The sequence below is a fragment of the Musca vetustissima genome, unplaced genomic scaffold (genome assembly GCF_032173495.1).
Source record: "Musca vetustissima isolate MV318-11 ecotype Yass unplaced genomic scaffold, APGP_CSIRO_Mvet_v1 utg18455, whole genome shotgun sequence".
Lineage (NCBI taxonomy): Eukaryota > Metazoa > Arthropoda > Insecta > Diptera > Muscidae > Musca > Musca vetustissima.
The window spans coordinates 157,834-178,742 of record NW_026880200.1 but is presented as its reverse complement, the minus strand read 5'-3'; the positions used below and the strand labels follow the sequence as shown (position 1 = coordinate 178,742).

Sequence of the window (20,909 nt, the reverse complement as noted above, 5' to 3'; positions counted from 1 at the left end):
CTAATTAAAAAATGATTTCATTTGGTTTCAATTCCGACAATGACCCTTAAGAATAATAAAGAGGTTTCATTTGGTTTTACAATGACTTCGTATTGATTAAATTAAATAATTATACAAAACGAGGGGGGTTGAAAAAAATTAAACTTAGCTGAATATGAATTTTCAAGGGAAATCATCAATTCAGCTTAGCTGAATTGTGATTCATCAATTCAGCTTAGCTGAATTGTGATTTCTTTGGGAATTCAGCTTAGCTGAATTAGGTTCCGACAGGAAATCTTTAATTCAGCTTAGCTGAATAAGGTTTCCAGTGGTAAATTGTCAGTTAAACTTGGCTAAATTTGAGTCAGGTTGAAAAATCTATAATTCAGCTTAGCTGAATTTGGGTTTCGATGAGAAATTTGCAACTCAGATTAGCTGAATAAGGTTTCCGATGAGAAATATTGAATTCAGCTCAGCTGAATTAGGGCTTCGATGGTAAATAACCTATGCTGTATTGAGTTTTCGATGGGAAATCTTCAATTTAACTTAGCTGAATTGAATTTCCGATGAGAAATCTTCAATTCAGCTTAGCTGAATTGTGGTTCCGATGGCAAAACTTCAATTCAGCTTAACTGAATAAGAGTTTCTTTAGAAAATCTTCAACTTAGCTTAACTGAATTAGGTTTCCTATGAGAAATCTTCAATTCTCCTTAGCTGAATTGGGGTTCCGATGGGAAATCTTCAATTAAGCTTAGCTGAATTGGAATTTTTGTATAAACTCTTTAATTTAGTTTAGCTGAATTGGAGTTTCTGTAGAAAATCTTTAATTTAACTTAGCTGAATTACAGTTTTTGTAGAAAATTCTTAATTTAGCTTAGCTGAATTAGGGTTCCAATAGGAAATCTTTAATTCAGCTTAGCTGAATTAGAGTTTCTGTGGAAAATCTTCAATTTACCATAGCTGAATTGGGGTTTCTGTATGAAATCTTCATTTAGCTTAGCTGAATTAGGTTCCCTGTGAGAAATCTTAAATTCAGCATAGCTGAATTGCAGTCCGATGGGAAATCTTCAGTTCAGCTTAGCTAAATTGGGGTCTTTCATTTGAAATCTTCATTTTAGCTTAGCTGAATAAGGTTCCCTGTGAGAAATCTTAAATTCAGCATAGCTGAATTGCAGTCCGATGGGAAATCTTCAGTTCAGCTTAGCTGAATTGAGGTTCCGATGGGAAATCTTCAATTCAGCTTAGCTGTATTAGGTTTATCATCTGAAATCTTCAATTTAGCTTAACTTAATTAGAGTTTCTATAGAAAATCTCCAATGTAGCTTACTTAAATTAGGGTTTCTGCAGGAAATTGTTAATTTAGCATAGCTGAATTAAGGTTTCTGTAGGAAATCGTCAAATTAGCTTAGCTAAATATGGATTCCTAGAGAAAATCTTCAATTCAGCAAAGCTGAATTAGGGTTTCGATCGTAGCTATGCATTTTAGCCTAGCTGAATTGGGTTTCCTATACAAAATCTTCACTTATGCTCAGCTGAATAAGAGTTTCGATAAGAAATCTTCTATTCAGCATAGCTGAATTATGGTTCCGATGCGAAATCTGCAATTCAGAATAGCTGAATTAGAGTTCCCGTAAGAATTCTTCAATTCAGCTAAGCTAAATTAAAGTCTCCTTGAGAAATTCCCCCCTTTAATTGTCTGCTTAGTCATAAAAACCCCGTTAGCTTTAAGATTAGCCTTCTTGAGTTAATTTCTTATTTCATTTTCATCTTTTCCCATTTTTCTTCCATTCACTCTTTACGTCACATCACATCCTTCCTTCCGCCCGTCAACATTGCACAACGAACACAACAACAAAAATCCCAATTTTCATTACTTTTGGCTATTAACAAAAATGACTTAACAACAATTCGGGCAATAACAACAAAAACAACTACCACCACAACAACAATAACAACAACTAATTTTAACAACAATCATGTTACAACAACATAATTACAATTCTTCTAACGTTTTTGGACATGGCAACCAACCACTCTTCGAATGCCTTCATCCACCCTCCAACCAAACAAAAATAATTCGAACAAAAATAAAAACACAACAACAACATGGTTACACTGTTTTGGTTATTCTGCCATTGTGCTATGTCCTGAATTTAACCAATGGCTGATTTAATGGAAATTCCGTTTTCTTCCTCTGACACTTTACAGAATCTCCGGCCTCTCACCGTTTATGGGAGAAACTGATATTGAGACCATGGCCAATGTGACAATTGCCAAATATGATTTTGAGGATGAATCCTTTAGCAATGTTTCACCTGAATGCATCGATTTTATATCGAAGCTATTAGTAAAAGACTTGAAGTAAGTATGAGGTCTGTTCGAGGAATGTAAGGAGGAAAAAATAATTTTGTTTTTTTTTTCGAATTTTCAGTACCCGCATGACAGCTGAACAGTGTCTGAAACACAAATGGCTACAGAGACGCCCCAAGAGTCCACCAAAGGTTTCACCAAAGCCCTTAACCATACCAGAAGCCTCGCTGAAGGCAACCACACCCTCACCCATACCGCCCAGCATTGATGGGGATCACAGTTCGGTGGCCAGTAATGAAACCGAGGAGAGCGATCCAGTAACGGGGGTGAGTAAAAAATTAAAATTTAGCACAAAATATCTTATTCAGCTAAGCTAAATTTAAGATTTCCCATTGGAACACTAATTCAGCTAATCTAAATTTAAGATTTCCTATTGGAACACTAATTCAGCTAGGCTGAAACGAAGGTTTCCTACAATAAAGCTAATTCAAATAAGCCCAATTTCAAATTTCTCATTGGAAACCTAATTCAGCTGGGCTGAATTGTAAATTTCCCATCGAAACTTTAATTCAGCTAAGCGATATTGCAGATTCCCATCGATATTGCAGAATTCAACTGAGCTGAATTGAAAATTTACGACCGCAAACCTAATTCAGCTAAGTTATGTTGAAGATTTCCTACCGGAAACCTAATTCAGCTGAGCTGAATTGAAGAATTCCTATTAAAACTAAGTTAAATTGAAAATTTCTTAACGAAATTGCAATTTAGGTTAGCTGACTTGAAGATTTACCAACGGAACTCTAATTCAGCTATGCAAAAATTAAGAAATTTCATCAAAAACCTAATTCAGCTAAGCTGAATTGAAGAATTTCCATTAGAACCCAAATTCAACTAAGTTAAATGGGCATTTTCCGAACAAAAATATATAATTCAGCTAAGCTGAATTGTAGATTTCAGTTAGAAAATCTAATTCAGCTAAGCTGAATTACAGATTTAAGTTAGAAAATCTAATTCAGCTAAGCTGAATTGCAGATTTTATTACGGAAATATAATTCAGCTAAGCTGAATTGAAGATTTTGCAACGGAAAACTAATTCAGCTAAGCTTAATTGAAGATTTATTATCAGCAATGAAAACCTAATTTAGTTAAGTTGAATTGAAGATTTTGCAACGAAAACCTAATTCAGCTAAGCTGTATTGAAAAAGTTCCAACTGAAACTCAATTCAGCTAAGCTAAATTAAAGATTTCTTAACGGAAACCTAATTCAGCTTAGCTGAATTAAAGATTTTTCAAGGGAAACCTAATTCAGCTGAGCTGAATTGAAGATTTTTCAAGGGAAACCTAATGAATTGAAGATTTGTCATCGGAAACCTAATTCAGCTAGGCTGAATTGCAGATTTCCTATCAGAAACCCAATTTAGCTAAGCTGAATTGCAGATTTACCATCGGAAACCTTATTCAGCTAAGTTGAATTTAAGATTTCCTTTATAAACCATAATTCAGCTAAATTGAATTTAAGATTTCCTTTATAAACCATAATTCAACTAAATTTTATATTCATATTCAATTTTAATTTAATTTGTTATTTAGAGTTCTTTCAACTCGTTTGCCTTTGGCTTCAAGTTTTTGTTTTATTTCCTCTTCTTCTTTTCTGATTTTCATTTGATTTTCTTGTAATTTTTTTCCTACGACAGACAAAAGAATTGGATACAACAAAAGATAATCTGAAAAACTTCATAGAACGCTGGGAGGAACATCCGAACAGTCCGTATGTATTCGATGTCGAAGGAAATGTTATTGCCCCGCTCAGCGAGACGGAGTACAAAAAGGCTCACGGCCCCGACAGCATATCATCGTCAAGAGGTGAGTACCGTATGACAGATAGGGCAACATCCGCAGCCAGAGCGACAGCAACAACAACAACACCAGCAGCCATCAGAGCCTGTGCCGCCGCATATGCCTGCCCTCCTCCTATGGAGTCATGCGACAAGAACAACAACAAAAGAACAAAAACCGAACAAACACAAACATGCAAATCATCAAATGTTGTGACAGTGTCAGTGATGTCGTCTGCCATGGCAACAACAACTACAACAACATGCTCACAAAGACAACAACAACATTTAATAAAAAGCACATAGCAAACATGCCAAAGCAAATTAAAAACAACAACAACCAAAAGCAAACCCTTCCCTCCCTGGAAGGTTAACCGAACCGGTTTGCTTTGCCCCTCGATTTTGTTGTCCTTCCAGGGATTTGTTTTGGTTTGCTGTCTGTTATGTATTTATTATTTTAAAGCCAAAGATTAAGTTTAGTTGTTAAAAAATATCTTCGCCGTCACCTCACCCACACCTTGCCTTTTCAAACTAACCTCAATTTTAATGTTTCCTTTTTCATATTTTTTTCTCATTCCTATTACTTTCATCTTTCGTTATATTTTCTTCTTTTCTATTATACTGTGATAAGTATTACAAATATTTGTTGTCATTTATATGTGTACTACAACAACAAACACAAGAAATACTGTGAAATAATTAATAAAAAATAACATAAACAAAATTTTAACCCCCACCTTTTTTGTTGTGTCAGTGTGAGTCAATATGTGTCAGCTTTCGTAATTCAGCAAAATAACCCCAGAAAACACCTTAATTTCCGTTAGAAACTTAATTCAACTTAGCAGATTTCGACCTAGAAACCTAATTCTGCTAAGTTAAATTGCAGATTTCGAGCCTGAAACCTAATTCAGCAAAGCTGAATTGCAGATTTCGAGCCTGAAACCTAATTCAACAAAGCTGAATTGCAGATTTCCCGTCGGAAACCTAATTCAGCTAGGCTGAATTGCAGATTTCATCTAAGAACCCTAATTCAGCTAACTATAAATATATATTTCCCACTAGGAAATATATTCACCTAAGTTATATAAGATTTTCCATCAGAAACCTAATTCAAATGAGCCAAATTGAAGATTTCCCATAAAAAAACAATTCAGTTAAGCGCGATTTAAGATTTCTCATCGGAAACATCATTCAGCAGGGCTACATTATGTAAAATTCTTACCGAAATCTTATTCAGCAAGACAGATTTTCAGATTTCTAACTAAAATGTTGATGTTGCTAAAATATGTTGATATAAGCTAAAATACGAATCCCCCACCAAAAATATGTTTCAGCTAAGCTGAATTACAAATTTCCTACCAAAACCTTAATTCAGCTGGGCTGAATTACAAATTTCCTACCAAAACCTTCATTCAGCTGAGCTGAATTACAAATTTCCTACCAAAACCTTAATTCAGCCGTGCTGAATTGAAGATTTCCTATGGAAACCTTAATTCAGCCGTGCTGAATTGAAGCTTACCTATAGAAACCTTAATTCAGCTGGGCTGTATTAAAGCTTACCTATGGAAACCTTAATTCAGTTGGGCTGAATTGCAGATTTCCTATGGAAACCTTAATTCAGCTGGGCTGAATTGCAGATTTCCTATGGAAACCTTAATTCAGCTGGGCTGAACTGCAGATTTCCTATGGAAACCTTAATTCAGCTGGGCTGAATTGCAGATTACCTATGGAAACCCTAATTCTGCTGGGCTGAATTGCAGATTACCTATGGAAACCTTAATTCAGCTGGGCTGAATTGGGCTGTGTCATGAATTGAAGATTTCCTATGGAAACCTTAATTCAGCTAAGCTGAATTGAAGATTTCCTATGGAAACCTTAATTCAGCTAAGCTGAATTGAAGATTTCCTATGGAAACCTTAATTCAGCTAAGCTGAATTGACGATTTCCTATGGAATCCTTAATTCAGCTAATCTGAAATGCATTTTCCCTTTGAATTCTTAATTCAGTTAATTTTAATTCCATTATTTTTCATGGAAAATCATATTCAGCTCAGCTGAATTGAGAAAAAAATTTCTTTATTCAGCTAAATTTAATAAATGTGTTTTTATTGGGGTTATTTTGTGCTGATATTCACAATCTTCTTAGTTCCGCTTATATATCTCCATTGTTTGTTTTCTTCAGCTTTAAACAAGCAGCCAACTGTCATATTGCTGTTGTTGTGTGTGTCATGTTATGTGTTGTAATCCATGAGAGAGTATGTGTGTGTGTGAGAGTATGAGAGCGGGATTATACTTTGTAAGCTTCTCTTAAGCGCCTTAAGCATAATTTTGTTTAAACACACACACACAGCCAACGTCACCAAAGGCAGCATTCGTAATGCAGCAGTATCATGCAACAGCAGCAACAACAACAACAACTGCCACCATCATATCATCGAAGGCAAATAGTTTTTTACTTCATTTTTCCTCATTGCCACAACCACAAATAAATCTGAGCAAAAAAATATTTAATTTCAATTCGAATAAAAAAACGAAGATAAAAGGGACCCTGATTGCAAAACGTGGAATTCGTTTTCCCTCCACTCATTCGTGATGTCCTTTCGTCCTTATCTACTTGTGTGTGTTGTCCTCTTAGTCGGTCAATGTGACATACCGATAGCTTTGATTTCATTTTTTCACTCTCTTTGCTTTCTCTTTCTACTTTCTCCCCTCAGTGATTCCCTGCCTCGGCAATACCCCTGATGGGTTACTTCAATTGCAGTTTTTTTTTTATTTTCTTCCTTAAAGCTGGTTCGCTATTTGGGTCGTTACATTTGTTTGTGTGTGATCTTTATCAAAAAATACCCTTCTTTTTCCCTCTTTCTTCTCTTTTTTTTTGTTCTTCTTAAGTCTTTAAAGACCTAGAAATTGCCACGCAAATAATGCCGAATATTCTCTAGGGGGCTCGATACTGCAATTTGCATTCCAGTTCCAATCAAAAAATTTGTATACGAAAATCAATTCTCATTTTAACAAAAAAGCTCAAGGAAAATTCTACCACCCACACAAACACCTATCCACTTTATGTTCCGCATAACAAAGAAAAACATCAGACCATTCAATAAAATCAAAGGCCAAAGGTAAGCTTCTCTATGGAAAATAAATTCTAATACGTTTTTTTCTGTTTGAATTTGGCACCATTTTTATTCTCGCTACATGGCACCCATGCACACACATACATATATACGTATATACACACACACTCTCTCTCAATTTGGTATTTGTATAATTTTATGGAAATTATCCTGCAGTGTAAGAGATTGTCCTTCATTTCATTTGTTTTGGGTTTCTTTCATGGCTTTTAAGCTTTCAAGATCAGACACTTTTTTTGGTTATGGTTAAGAGATTAGCTTAAGCTTAAAAGCTTTATTTATTGGTTACATTCGAAAGCTCTTTTTATTCATTATAGGTTAAAGGCACTACTCACTTCATCAAAGCTTTAAAAGCTCATATTACTACATAGAAAAGCCTAATTCAGCTGACCAAACTTGCAGATTTCATATAGAAACCCCACTTCAGTAAAGCTGAATTGAAGATTTCCTATAGAAACCTTAATTCAGCCGGGCTGAATTGAAGATATGCTATAGAAACCTTAATTCAGCCGGGCTGAATTGAAGATTCCCTATAGAAACCTTAATTCAGCCGGGCTGAATTGAAGATTCCCTATAGAAACCTTAATTCAGCCGGGCTGAATTTAAGATTCCCTATAGAAACCTTAATTCAGCCGTGCTGAATTGAAGATTTCCTAAAGAAACCTTAATTCAGCTGGGCTGAATTGAAGCTTACCTATGGAAACCTTAATTCAGCTGGGCTGAATTGAAGCTTACCTATGGAAACCTTAATTCAGCTGGTGCTGAATTGAAGCTTACCTATGGAAACCTTAATTCAGCTGGGCTGAATTGAAGCTTACCTATGGAAACCTTAATTCAGCTGGGCTGAATTGAAGCTTACCTATGGAAACCTTAATTAAGCTGGGCTGAATTGAAGCTTACCTATGGAAAACTTAATTCAGCTGAGCTGAATTGAAGATTTCATATAGAAACCTTAATTCAGCTGGGCTGAATTGAAGATTTCCTACAGAAACCTTAATTCAGCCGGGCTGAATTGAAGATTTACCTTTGGAAACCTAATTCAGCTGAGCTGACTTGAAGATTTCCTGTGGAAACGTTAATTCAGCTGAGCTGAATTGAAGATTTACCTTCGGAAACATAATTAAGCTGAGCTGAATTGAAGATTTACCTTCGGAAACCTAATTCAGCTGAGCTGAATTGAAGATTTCCTCAATTCAGCCGGGCTGAATTGGAGATTTTTTATCAGAAACCTAATTCAGCTGAGCTGAATGGATGTTTTATTCACTTAATGCCCTTAACGGTTGTTTTTTCGTCTCTTGTATATCTCTCTGATCATATATTAATCATTCTCTTTCTCTCTCATGCACTCTCTAAATGTTCTCTTTTATTTCCTAGAGTATATTAGCCTTTGTAAAATTGTCTCTCTTTTTTATGAATTGTTTGCTCTTTGTTTTTAATTTGCTTTTGAAAAAATCGACACAAGGCTTGGCTGTAAAAATACACAATTTATTTAAAAAAAAAATTTCAAAAAATGTATTTTTATAACAAAAATATTTTTTCTCTCCCTTATTCTATCTTGCAGTTTGCTCTCCATCACCCTGCGAGAGCCTTGACACCGTAACCGATGACGAATCCTATTTATCGGAGTTCAATAATATCGATGAACCTCCCACACCCATTAATGAGTCCCGGGAACATTTGTTCCCCTCGCCCAGTGGTGCTGCTACCCCGACGCCACAGAGTATTAATATGTCGAATCCGTTTGGCAGTCGGGTGGATGAGTTGAATGGCAGTACCCTGAATTTGCAGCAACGCTCTCTGAAATCGTATCTTCATACATTCGATCGCCGTAATTCGGATACGAATTATTTGTTGGGTCGTCGTTCGTCAGGAGAGCGGGTCAATTTGGCCGATGAAATTAAAAAGCTATCCGATCATTTGCTGATGTTGGCCCAGATTAATACGAAGTTCAATAAGGATGGTAGTGAAAAGGAGAAGGAGGGCGAAGAGGTGGAAAAGAAACCCAAGACAAAGAAGGGTACTGGGGAAAAGAAAAAGTCCCCCAAAACCTCGGAAAGTGAAAAAACGGGAAGCACAAAGGAAAAGGAGGGGAAAGTCAAGACCCCTAAAACTTCCAATACAACAACAACAACAACTACCTCAAAGAAGACCGCTATGGAAAATTCAGTGACCTCCAATAACAACAATAACACCACCACGACCACAAGCACCACCAGCAGCTCCACCTCCACAACCTCCACCACCAATAACTTCTTCAGCAACTTGAACCCCGGTAAAAGCCGAACCAGCAGCCTCTCCTGGCGTCTGCAACAATCCATTGAAGAGACACCCAAATTGAATACCTCCTCGAATGGCCCCAGGAAATCCTCCGTCAGTACCATGACAACTGGCAATGCCCAAAAACCCACCTCAGCGGCGGATCGTTTCCAAGAGGCAGCCAGCATAAAGCGGGCCAAATTCCGTATCAGTCAAATGAGCCGTGATGTTCCCGTCGGCCTACCCAATACCCATCAGGCGGTGAATTTGGAAGAGGCCGCCAATAATACCAAAGATTGTCTCCTGCATCTCCTGGAGAAATATAACGAATCGAAGACCCGCAACCCCTTGGGTAGGCATCAGAGTATTGGCGCCATCGATTGGAATGTTAGCGACAATTTGGAATATCGTTCGATGAGTTCGATCAATGCCTTCTTTCAGCGTCACAACAACAGGGGGAATATGGTGAAACAATTGCAGCAGCAGCTACAGGAAAAGACCGGGGGTGCGGCTAATTGAAGAGGAGAAAGGGAAATTTAAAAAGTATCTTTGAAGCCATGGGGTCCTGAAAATAAATTTCCTTGCAGTTTGAATTTTTCATTTGTTTCCTCCACATAAAATACTCCTAGCATAAATTTCGTTGAATGTACTCTTAAAGAAGAAGAAAATGAACCACAAAAAAGAATAAGAAAAAAATATTATTTTTGTATATTTAAGTTTTATTTATTTATGTTTTTTTATTAATTAATTTTTAATTTATTTATTATTTTATGAAAAAAAAATTAAATTAGTTTTGTAAATAAAGAAAATAAAAATTGAAATGTGTAAGCGAATTTGACTTTATTTTCTAGAGGATTTCCAATGGAAACCTTAATTCAACCGGGCTGAATTGAAAATTTCCTTTAGGAACCTTAATTCAGCTGGGCTAAATTAAAGATTTCCTATCGAAACCAAAAATCGTCCACATAACTAGGTCTTAAAAAAAAATATTTCAAAAATCCTCGCTTATTATTAGGTCTTGAAAATATGTTTAAACCTAGAAAAAAATATTAATATCCGATTTAATACCTTAAAAAAAATCTACACTCATAATTAGTCTTTCGAAAATGTTTTTAAAAAATCATCACTCCGTCCTTATTTATTATTATATTAATGTACAAATGATATAAAATTATAAGGCAATATCCCCACACAAATATTGGCAATACTGCTGCTGTGAACGAATTGCAGTTGCATATTGTTTATTTTTCCCCATTATTCTATTAAAACACAAAAACAACAACAATATAAAGTTCTTACCTTGAAGAAGAGCTCATCTGCCATTTCATTACTCTCCTAAGCTTACGAGAATAACAGACATCATACAACAACTGCGGCGACTGCGACGCCAACGATTGTTCAAACGAACGACCGAGAAGTTACAAAAAATGTAAACAAACGAAACCACGAACCAAATGACCACTAACCTAAACACAGAGATCAAATGTCGACGGCGGCGAGCGAGGCGACTGCGACGTCAACGATTGTTAAGACCGAGACGGACACGAAATAGGTAAACAAAGCACGAATTGCCCAATTGATAAAGCAAAAGAACACACAGAAAAAAACGAGCACAGAAGAATGGACAGCTTGCAAACAAAAAAAAAAAAACTACGCACAAAACTAAACATGCTAAAATTATTAATAACATTTAACATATTCACTGATGTTAAATTAAATTATGAACATTTACTGATGATTGATGGATCACATTAAATAATTATTATCGAAATTAAAGAAAACACACACGCCCGGCTTCAAGGAAAAGAGAAAACAAACTGAAGAACGGAAAAGAAAATAAGTGTAGAGTTCCCCTGTGCAGAACAAAAAATATTTGCCGTGAAATTCCAACGGATTATTAAAAGAGGGGCTAAAACTTGAAGACATGTGTATCGGCGTTTTGAAACTTTACTTTGGGAGGTAAGCTATAAAGGGGAGGAAAGCCAAGACGAACTGGCGACATAGTGCGAATTTTATTCAAAAACTTGACCTACCACCAGAGCTTTGGTAAACACAAGGAATTTCCAATTATTTAATTAATTTTTTCAATTAATCGTTCCCATTATTTGTCTTGACATCACATCATCTTATTACAACTACATTAATAATGGCAACCCTATTGTTATTCTCTCATTAGTTGACATTGACATTTCCATTGCAACAGTTTGCAAAACATGGTTTTTCCCCGATATCGCGAGTCGTGTTTTCGGTCGGTAGTTTCGGTAAATGTTTTTTAAGAAATATTAATTGTAAAGTGTAATAAAATAGTTTATGAATCCGGGAATTTGGTTATTTTCTACAAAAGTTTGTAATTTTAACGCACTACTGTGTTTCTTTATTTGTTTTTGTTGTGCGGTGATTTTCGTTCTTTCTGACGTCTTAACTGCTGAAGATTGTATCATTCACGTAGTCCCTTTGTCGTTATTTTTTGCAAAGTGAAAAGAGAAATGGTCTCTATGTTGTGCTCTCATGTAGAAAGTGTTTTTTCAAAATATTTCATCATAGTTTCAATATTAAAATTTGTGCTAAAAAATATTTGGAATATGTTTGTCAAAATTGTGCTGTTGTTTGTTCTTTTACTTTGACGGCCATATTCACGTGTGTGTATCTCGTGTTTTCGTCGTACGTTTACGCATTCGTTGTCGTCTCAGTCGCAATCGCTGCCGTCATCGTTCGTTCATCGTACAAACTGCATTCTCTGTTGTTTTCGCGAGCTTTGGAAGAGAATGTTTGCTGTCAAATGAGATTTGAAAGGTAAGAGAAATTAAATCAACGTTTTCTAATGCAAAGGGTGGCGGAAATCAATAGTAGCCAAAATTTCTCTTGAAATTAATTAATTTAACATTTTTAAGGTTTCTGATGGGAAATCTTCAATTTAGCGCAACCGAATTATAGTTTTTTAGGTACCCCATCTTTGGTTTATACTATTTTGTCTGCGAGTCTAAAATTATATGTTTAGCCAAGCCAGGCACCGTTATGACATTGTCATATCACACATCATTATTGATTAAAATTAATTTAGAATTGCCATGTCATATGATTGGCATACAGCAATGATCGATAACGATAACTTTTGTTATTGGGTTGGTGTCTAGCATAACAAATTCATAGTTCGGTTGATGTCATTGCTAGGTAAAATAAAGCATATAGCAATATAGAGTATAAAATTTTTGGACACATCGTAATATTTTACCAAAACCAAAATCAAGATGGTACCAAATCGCCATGTCGCTATCAGTTACCTCCCGTACAGATTGTATAATTTTTGAAAATTTATAAATCTCATATGACAGCGAACGGCGAATAGACAAATTTCATTCAAATCAGAGAATGGTTAGCATAAATGTATGCCCCACATAAGGGTGCCACCCTAAAATTCGGCAACTTTCGGAACTTTAGCGGATGTCAAAACTAAGAAAATATGAATTACGGCTCTCTTTTGTTATAGCTCCCAGATAGCGGTACCGCAGTATTTTCGATATTTTAAAGATTTTAATCGTATTTTCTCACCAAAGTAATTGTAATTTCGCATTCCGGGGTTTGGAGGCTGACATCCATATATATGTTGAAAATTATGAAATATAAATTAATTATAATCTATATTTCATAAATTACGCTTTTAGAGCAGAATATCTTCTTTAAAAAATCCACGCCTCAAGAGGATATCTTTCTTAAAAATCGTTAAAAAAGCCACGCCTTTAGAGCAGTATATCTTCTTTAAAAAATCCACGTCTCTAGAGGAGGATATCCTTCTTAAAAAATCTTTAAAAAAATCCACACCTCTAGAGAAGGATATATTTCTTAAAAAAATCTTTTCCAACATTTTTTTAAATTTTCAAGTTTTAAAATTTTGATTTTTATTCTCATTTTCCCACTTTTATTTTCAAACACCCTAAATTGCTTCAATCATAAACGATTATTCAACCTAACCTCACTATTTTTTTTTTTCAATAATATTTATTTTCAATTGCAATTATTTTGATTTTCACTACCATATTCCACTGCTATTTTTCAACAACTCCACAATAATTCTCTCATAAAAAGCTGATGTTCATGTTTTAAAATTCTAATTTTTATTCTCATATTCCACTCCTTTTTTAAAAACTCCAAAATGTTTTAATCACAAAATTTATTCAACCTAACCTCACTTATTTTTCAATAATATTTATTTTCACTGTCATTTTCCTCTCTTATTGTTCAATAACTCCCAAAAAAATGTACATTATAAAAATATGTTCTTCAATTTCAATTTTCTCTATAACACATTGAACATTTGTTCACGTTTTTAAACTTTTATTTTTATTCTCATTTTCCCATTCCTATTTTCAAAAACTGCAAAAATGTTCAATTATAAAAAATTTTTCCACCTAACCTCACTTTTTTCAAGAAAATTTTATTTTCAATTGCAATTATTTTGATTTTTACCATCATTTTCCACTCCCATTTTTTAAAAACTCCACTATATTTCTCGCATACAAAAGTTCTTTAACCTAACCTCACTTTTTTTAAATATTGATTTTTCAATTTCCAAAATTGTTCTATAACACATTGAGAATTTTTTTATGTTTTAAACATTTTGTTCAATAATATTTTGTTTCATTCTCATTATCCGCTCCTAGCACTAGCATTTCCCACTCCTTTTATTAAAAAACTCCACTATATTGCTCTCATAAAAAAGTTCTTCAACCTAACCCCACTTTTTTCAATAATATCTATTGATTTTTTAATTTCCAAAATTTTTCTTTTTTTTCATAAATGTTTTATTCTTTTTTTTTCAAATTTGTCCCCCCATCTACTCATACGCTTATCTTCTAGAAGCGGCTCTAAAAAATTAATTCCAAACCAAACACACACGTGGTGGTGCATGTTCGTGTCTGTACATCGTTTACAAAGTGAGAAGAATGTCCAACGAGTTTTTCAGCTAGTTTTTCATCCACTTCTTCTTGTTTCATTTGCGTTTTCCACATACAGAAAACAAAACTGTTATCTCCAATAATAAAAAAAATTGTATCTATTCCATGGCTTTGACGCGCATTGCATTCGATTTGAGGCACGCAACACACAGCACACAGTATGGGAGTGGTAGTAGTAGTGGTGGTTGTATCAAAATTATCACTTCATTGATGGGTCTTCGAATTACAACGCAATTTTTTTATTCTAGATTTTCGTTAAATAAATTTTGAATTTGTTAAAAAAATAGGATACGAAACATTAATATTATTGAAAAAAGTTAAGTTATATAGAATGTGTTTTGTGTGGAGAAATATTGTGGTGTTTTTTTTTTTTTTTTAATGGGAGTGGAAATTGTTTTCCTTAAAAAATATTCAAAACAAAATTTTTTTTTTAAGTTGGGTTATGTTAAATATGTTTTGTGAGGGAAATATTATGGAGTGATTGGAAAAATAGGCGTGGAACCTGGGTATTTGTAATCCGTATAAAATTAATAAATTCTTATATAGTGCTTTGGTTAAAAGAATATTCTCAATATATTTGATAAAACATAAAATAATTTTTCTTAAAAAAAAATAATTAATTTTTTTACGATTTCCAAATACCATAGAAGACTTTTCACTTTTGAATTTTTGTTTTCAATTTGTCGTTTTCAATTTTTGATGCCCAGATCCTCGGGCTCGTAAATCCTCCCTTCCTCCTTCAAAACGAAAACAATGCAAATTTAAAGTTTTCTGGATTTTTTGTTATTGTTGTTGTTTTTTGTTTTCTTATGTAATAGTTTTTGTTTGTAATTTAAATTTAATTTTTTTCTTTTCTTATAAATTACAATTATACAAAAAGTTACATTTATAAAAAAAGTGTACATATATATGCATATGTATGTATATATGGATTATGTATATGTGTTATAAAACTATTTGTTTGTTTGATAATACAAATTAGTATTGCAATCTAGAGTATGTAAGTTTGTGTGTGTAGGGTTCTCGATGAGGGAACTGATGCAAATCTCAAAACAATGTAAGAATTTGAAGTTGATGCAAATATTGAAGATTAAAATTAAATGAATGCAATTTGTTGTTGTATCCATTTTCAATATGATTTTCATGTTAAGGTTTTCAAATAGGATTTGCTGCTGAATTTTTAAATGGATTTGGTATTTTGTTACAACTCCAAAAAAGTGTGTTTTATACAAAATGCAATCAAGTGTTGTTGTATTTGTTTTAGATGATGTATATATTTTTTGCGCAAAATAATTAGTTCAGTTTGTTTTTTATATATAAAAAATATATGTATGTTATAAGTATTGTAATTATAACTAAAATATATTAAAGTAATATAAATAAGGAAAAAAATTAAAAGGCACTGCCTACAAAAAAAACTAAAAAATAAAATTATACAATTTACAAGGGTGAGGGGAGGGAGGTTTTTAGGGAGGGGAGAAGGGAATGGGAAAAGTTTTGAAAGAAAAAAAAGATGTTTGTTTTCGGGTCTTGACAACAACCCAGAAAACAAAGACCTTTTTTCAAAAAAAGGGGTTTTAGAAAAACTTTTTTGTTAAATTTCCAAAAAAAAAAATTTCAAATTTCAGAAATTTAAGTCAAGTTTTTCCATGTTGGAAAAAATAATAGTTTTACAATTCTTAATAAAAATGTTACAAAAAATAAATAATAAAGAGTAGGGGGGAAACATAATTAATTTCACAAATATCTCCAAAAAATATAAAATTTTTTTACAAACAATAAAAAAATGAAAAAAATAATTCATGAAAATTTAAAATTAATGGGATTTACAATTCATAATAATTTAAAGTTTGAGAAGAGGGAAAATAATGTAAAATTATTTTAGAAAAAATTCAAAATTTTGAAAAAATTATTTTAAAAAAATCAAATTTTTGTGAAAAAAAATATTTAAAAAAAATTTAAATTTTTTTTAAAAAAATATTTACAAAAATTCAAATTTTTCTGAAAAATTATTTTTAAAAAATTCAAATTTTTGGAGAAAAATTATTTTTAAAAAATTCAAATTTTTCTAAAAAAAATTCAAAAAAATGTTTTGAAAAATATACGGATAAAATATTTTTTAAATATTTCAAAAATTATTTTTGTTTTCGTATAAAGAATTGATTTGCAACTTCAATTCTTTTTTCATTGTTTGAAAAAATTTTAAGTTGTTTTGGGATATTTTGGGGAATTTTTTCCCCTTAATTATTTTTTTTTTTTTTTTTTTTTTTTTTTTTTTTTTTTTTTGTAAAATTTTTTAAAGAATTATTTAAAGGGGAGGGAGGAAAGGAAAGAAGGTGAGGAGAGGAAAGTAAAGGGGGGTATGGAGGGGTATAGAAGGTATTTTGATAATTTACAATTTTTTGTTTTGTACTTCAAAAGGATTTGGACTGGGGGGTGATTTGAAAAATTTCCAAAACAATTTCAACTGCAAAAGGAAAATTTTCTTGGAATTTAGAAGTTTTTTTAAATAAAATTTGTAAATTCCAAAAAATGAATTATTGTTTACAGTTACACTTAAAAATTGTTAAAGAAATTTTTCTTAAGGAAGGTGTGGGTGTGTGTGTTCTTTAAAGGGTCTGTTAATTATTTCGATTGCAAAAACAAGAAGAAAAAAAGATTGGAATATTTTAACAATGTTGAGATCAATAGCCAACTTTTTTCGTCTGGTTTTGCAAATAATTAACAAATCCTTTAAAGGGGAGAGGGAAAAGAATTCACAAATGGGTTTTTGGTAGGGGGTGATTTGGGGACCTTAATTTCTAACTTGTTCATATCATAACCTTAAAATATTTAAGGATAAATACCCTAAAAGGTAACTTATATATAAACCTAAAAAGAAACTTACAATTATTATGTATTATATAACTACAAAAATAATAGAACTTAGTTTATGGCATTTCTTGTTTTTTGTTTAGTGTAGTAGCAATAGGGTGTGGGGTTAACTTTCCAGGGGAAAAAACTAAAACTTTTTTCCTTGATGTTGATTTTTGGTCCAGGATTAATCCATTTTTGTTGCTTGGTTAAGAAGTAAAATAAATGACGATGTTGATGTTGTTGTTGAAATATGATTGCAATCAATTTGTGTGTTCCTTATAAAACTAAGAGCTGCTGCAGGATAATGGGGGGTTAGATTTTTTTCTTATTGATCCTTAATGCTGGCGTGTTCTTAGCGAGAAATGCGCTGCTATGCTATTGGCATTGACAGCATGACTGACCGCTGATGAGGAGCCGGAGCTGGTGCGCATACGCTTGGCGGGGGATACTTTCTTGGGGGTCTGGGCCAAACGTTTGCGTTCCTTCATGTATTCTAAAAATAGAAAGAGAGAAAAAATAAATTAGTAAAGTACATTAAGAGAAAAGAAATATTTTTTTTTAATTTGATCGTATGCTAAAATCCAATAAGAAAAGGGAAAATTTGTCTACCTCCTGCTGTTTGAAATTTTCCAAGGATTAATTGGAAATAGGCCCTAGTTTTGTTTTCATCCCCAACTCAACTCAACCACCTAGGCGATTAGTTTTGTTCATCCCCTACAGTAGAGTTCATTGCCTTGTCCTGTGATCCTTTGCTTGCATCCCTTAATGCCTTAGCTGCTAACATTGTTGTTGTATTAGCAAATTTTTAAAACAAAGGTGCATTAAGAAGTACCCACGAAAGTGGCACGCGTTCGGCACAGGACGAAACAAAATGAGCCGAAAGACAAAGAGACTCAGAAAAATCAATCTCTAATTTCTTTAATACAGAAACAGACAGTTCTGAGTAATTATTAGAAGGGGAAAATGTCAGAATAAAAAAATTCATATTCAGATTTGCAAATTATTTTCCACTCAAAATAATTTTTGACTACAAAATTATTTTCCATTATTTTAATATTTCAGACTCCTGAATTAGTCTCTCCTATTCCTCTTCTGTCCCTACGATCTATCTTTGCAGGGCTGTCATTATTTTATTTTAAATTTCCATAATTTGATAAAGGGGGCTGTTTTTCCAAACATCTGTTATAATCGAAAAATTTTCATAGGAAAAGCTAGCCACCCCATTAAACATCTGTTCAAATTTCAGGATGAAAGATTTTCAAATCCAACAAGATCATTACCACAATATGAAAAATCATTCATCACGCACATCACAACTGGACAATGGGTAAAACCCTAGAGAGGGGTTGTTTTGGCAAAACACGCGAACCTTTTTTAAAGCGTGCAGCGATACGGAAAAAAAGGGGAAGGTCGGTAAGGTAGCTACCTTACATTTTATGGGGGTTTATTTGAAACTCAACACAGCTGTGCTTGAAAAAATCACTTGTGCTTTGGTTTTTTGTTCCAGACAAGGATAAAATAAATGATATTGAAAAAATCAACCCCTTTTGTATTCCGAGATCATGATTGAAGTCCATAAAAGGGATCATTATCTACTGCCATGGCAGACAAATATATGCCAAACCTTATAAAACGGAAATATAAATAATGAAAGCTATTAAATCAGTAACCGCAAAACAAAAGCATACCTTGCAACGCCTACAACATGCATGCAGCAATGCAAGTTTTATTTGTTTTACTCCCCCAAAAAATTCTGTTGTTTTTGTTCGTGACCGTTACTAGGGCTTGGCTTGAAAACCCTCCCAAAAACGGTATGATATTGAGTTGCTTTATAGAGGGTGGAAATTAGAGTTCGGTATTGATCGTTCGTTATTGTTATGGGAAATGTATCGATTTCCCACACGGCACTTGTTTTTGGAGTGGCGAAATTACTTTATTTTACAATACGTTACTATTTTTCTCGTCGGTTGGCTGGCTAATTAAAGGAAATTGGTTTGGAGGAAATTGCGTGCAGCATTTCAAGGCTGATTGGGCACAGAGGAAAAGGTGTGGGAATTTTTGATATTTTAAATATAACAGTTCCATGTGAATAATTTTCAAAATTTGATTGATGAGAGAGAAAAGCTTGGGAATATTTTGCAATTAAATGTAGTGTCAGTAAGAAGTGTTGGGATATACCCTGAATTTTTAACCCTTGCTGATTTAATTCTACAATATAAAATGTATATAAATCTACAATCTGAAATATTTAAAATGGATTTCATATTTACCTGTAATTTTGGGCTGTCTCTTGCGTAAATGTGTTTTGCGTGGCACAAAGACACTGGTCTCGGCGTTATTGGGACCAGCAGGGACTTTGAATTCAACCATGGATTCATCTTGGCTATCATCGCAGGAGTCGGTATCTGTGGTCATCGAAGACTGTGACAAATTCAGCTGATTTTCACGTTCTGCACGCTCATCCATTAACATTTCCATTTGTGATTTGGGTGCAGGGGTTGGGCGGACATGAGCGGCACGTGTCAAGGTGAACATTTCGGGAGCATTTTGATTCTCTTGGGTGGAGACACGTTCCCAAATGTATTGTGAATTGGCGGACAAGGGTGAACCATTACGGAAGTCGAAACCCCATTTACGGGATGCTCTTTCTTGGCTTTTTTCCAATTCCTCGTTGAAGATTCTAAAGGAGAAACGAAAACAAAAAATTATTAATAAAGATTGAATATGGAAATTTTGTATTTTTTTGGACTTACTTTGTGGTTTCAACGGGATTGGCAGGGCCAAAGAGATCCCTTTTAATGCGATTCAACTGGCGTCCACATGTCACATTGCTACGCATAGCCACTGGACTGCTGGAGATTTTGCAGATCATGGGATTCAATACACGGGCAGCAGACATTTTTGTGTTCTGTTTTGTTTTACTTTTATATCAAATTCAATTCAAAATTTCCAAAAAATTGTTTTTCACAATTTTATATTTTTATTTTTGTTGCACTTATTTTTGTATGGCTTCTTCTACAGGCGAGTTGTTTTTTATGATGTTTTTGCGTCTTTTCTTTTTTCTATTGTGGAACTGTCAAATTTTGGCGCCAAAATCACTGACAATTTCCCCAACATACACTAACACACTCACGCAAATAAACACAACAAGTGACGCAAAGCTTTTTCTTTCTACTCCACCTTGCTGCGACGTTCGTACAGTCAAGCAATGCTCCAATTTGACAGGCAGTGATGGTGCATTCACAGCAGACAAAGTGGCACAATAAATCGTGTCTAAGCAAGTTAATAGTTTTTTTAACTGTTTTTATTTAATTGTTCAATTATTTTTTCGTTAATGTTTCACTTTTCAAAATAATTGTTTATTATGTTTTTAATAAATTTATTTATTTTTATCTTTTTGAAAAGCTTTAGTTCTCTCTCACAATGGGATAGCTTTGCACTCTCACTGGTACTCTTTGAATGTTTCTTTTCACACAAAGTAAAAAATGTTACTGGCTGGTAATTTGTTGTTGATTTCCAAGGTTGTTGCTTTGTTTATATTTCCAAAAATATAAATTCGCTTTTTTTAAATTTATTTGCAAAATATATATT

General features: G+C 33.5%; 2 protein-coding genes across 2 annotated transcripts in view; one reads left to right on the top strand and one right to left on the bottom strand.

The window, feature by feature from the left end:
• Positions 1–10,029, top strand: part of LOC133325650 (death-associated protein kinase related) — a 67,233-nt gene extending 57,204 nt beyond the window's left edge. Inside the window, exons 6-9 of the mRNA XM_061534371.1 lie at positions 2,188–2,340; positions 2,411–2,615; positions 3,984–4,152; positions 8,816–10,029. Of these exons, the coding sequence (XP_061390355.1) occupies positions 2,188–2,340; positions 2,411–2,615; positions 3,984–4,152; positions 8,816–10,029 (1,741 nt within the window). The remainder of the gene's footprint in view (positions 1–2,187; positions 2,341–2,410; positions 2,616–3,983; positions 4,153–8,815) is intronic.
• Positions 10,030–17,653: 7,624 nt separating this feature from the next.
• On the bottom strand, positions 17,654–20,237 carry LOC133325649 (cyclin-dependent kinase inhibitor 1B-like). Its single transcript, XM_061534370.1, has 3 exons — positions 20,072–20,237; positions 19,589–19,998; positions 17,654–17,811 (listed from the first exon to the last, which is right to left on the bottom strand). The coding sequence occupies exons 1-3, from the start codon at positions 20,215–20,217 to the stop codon at positions 17,654–17,656; spliced, it is 714 nt and encodes a 237-aa protein (XP_061390354.1). The 5' UTR covers positions 20,218–20,237.
• Between the last annotated feature and the right edge of the window lie 672 nt (positions 20,238–20,909).

Coding starts and splice junctions, on each gene's coding strand:
- LOC133325649 (XM_061534370.1), bottom strand. CDS start 20,217: ATGTCTGCTGCCCGTGTATTGAATCCCATGATCTGCAAAATCTCCAGC. Junction 19,999..20,071: donor AATCCCGTTGAAACCACAAA/GTAAGTCCAAAA, acceptor TTTCTCCTTTAG/AATCTTCAACGAGGAATTGG. Junction 17,812..19,588: donor GAGACAGCCCAAAATTACAG/GTAAATATGAAA, acceptor TTCTATTTTTAG/AATACATGAAGGAACGCAAA.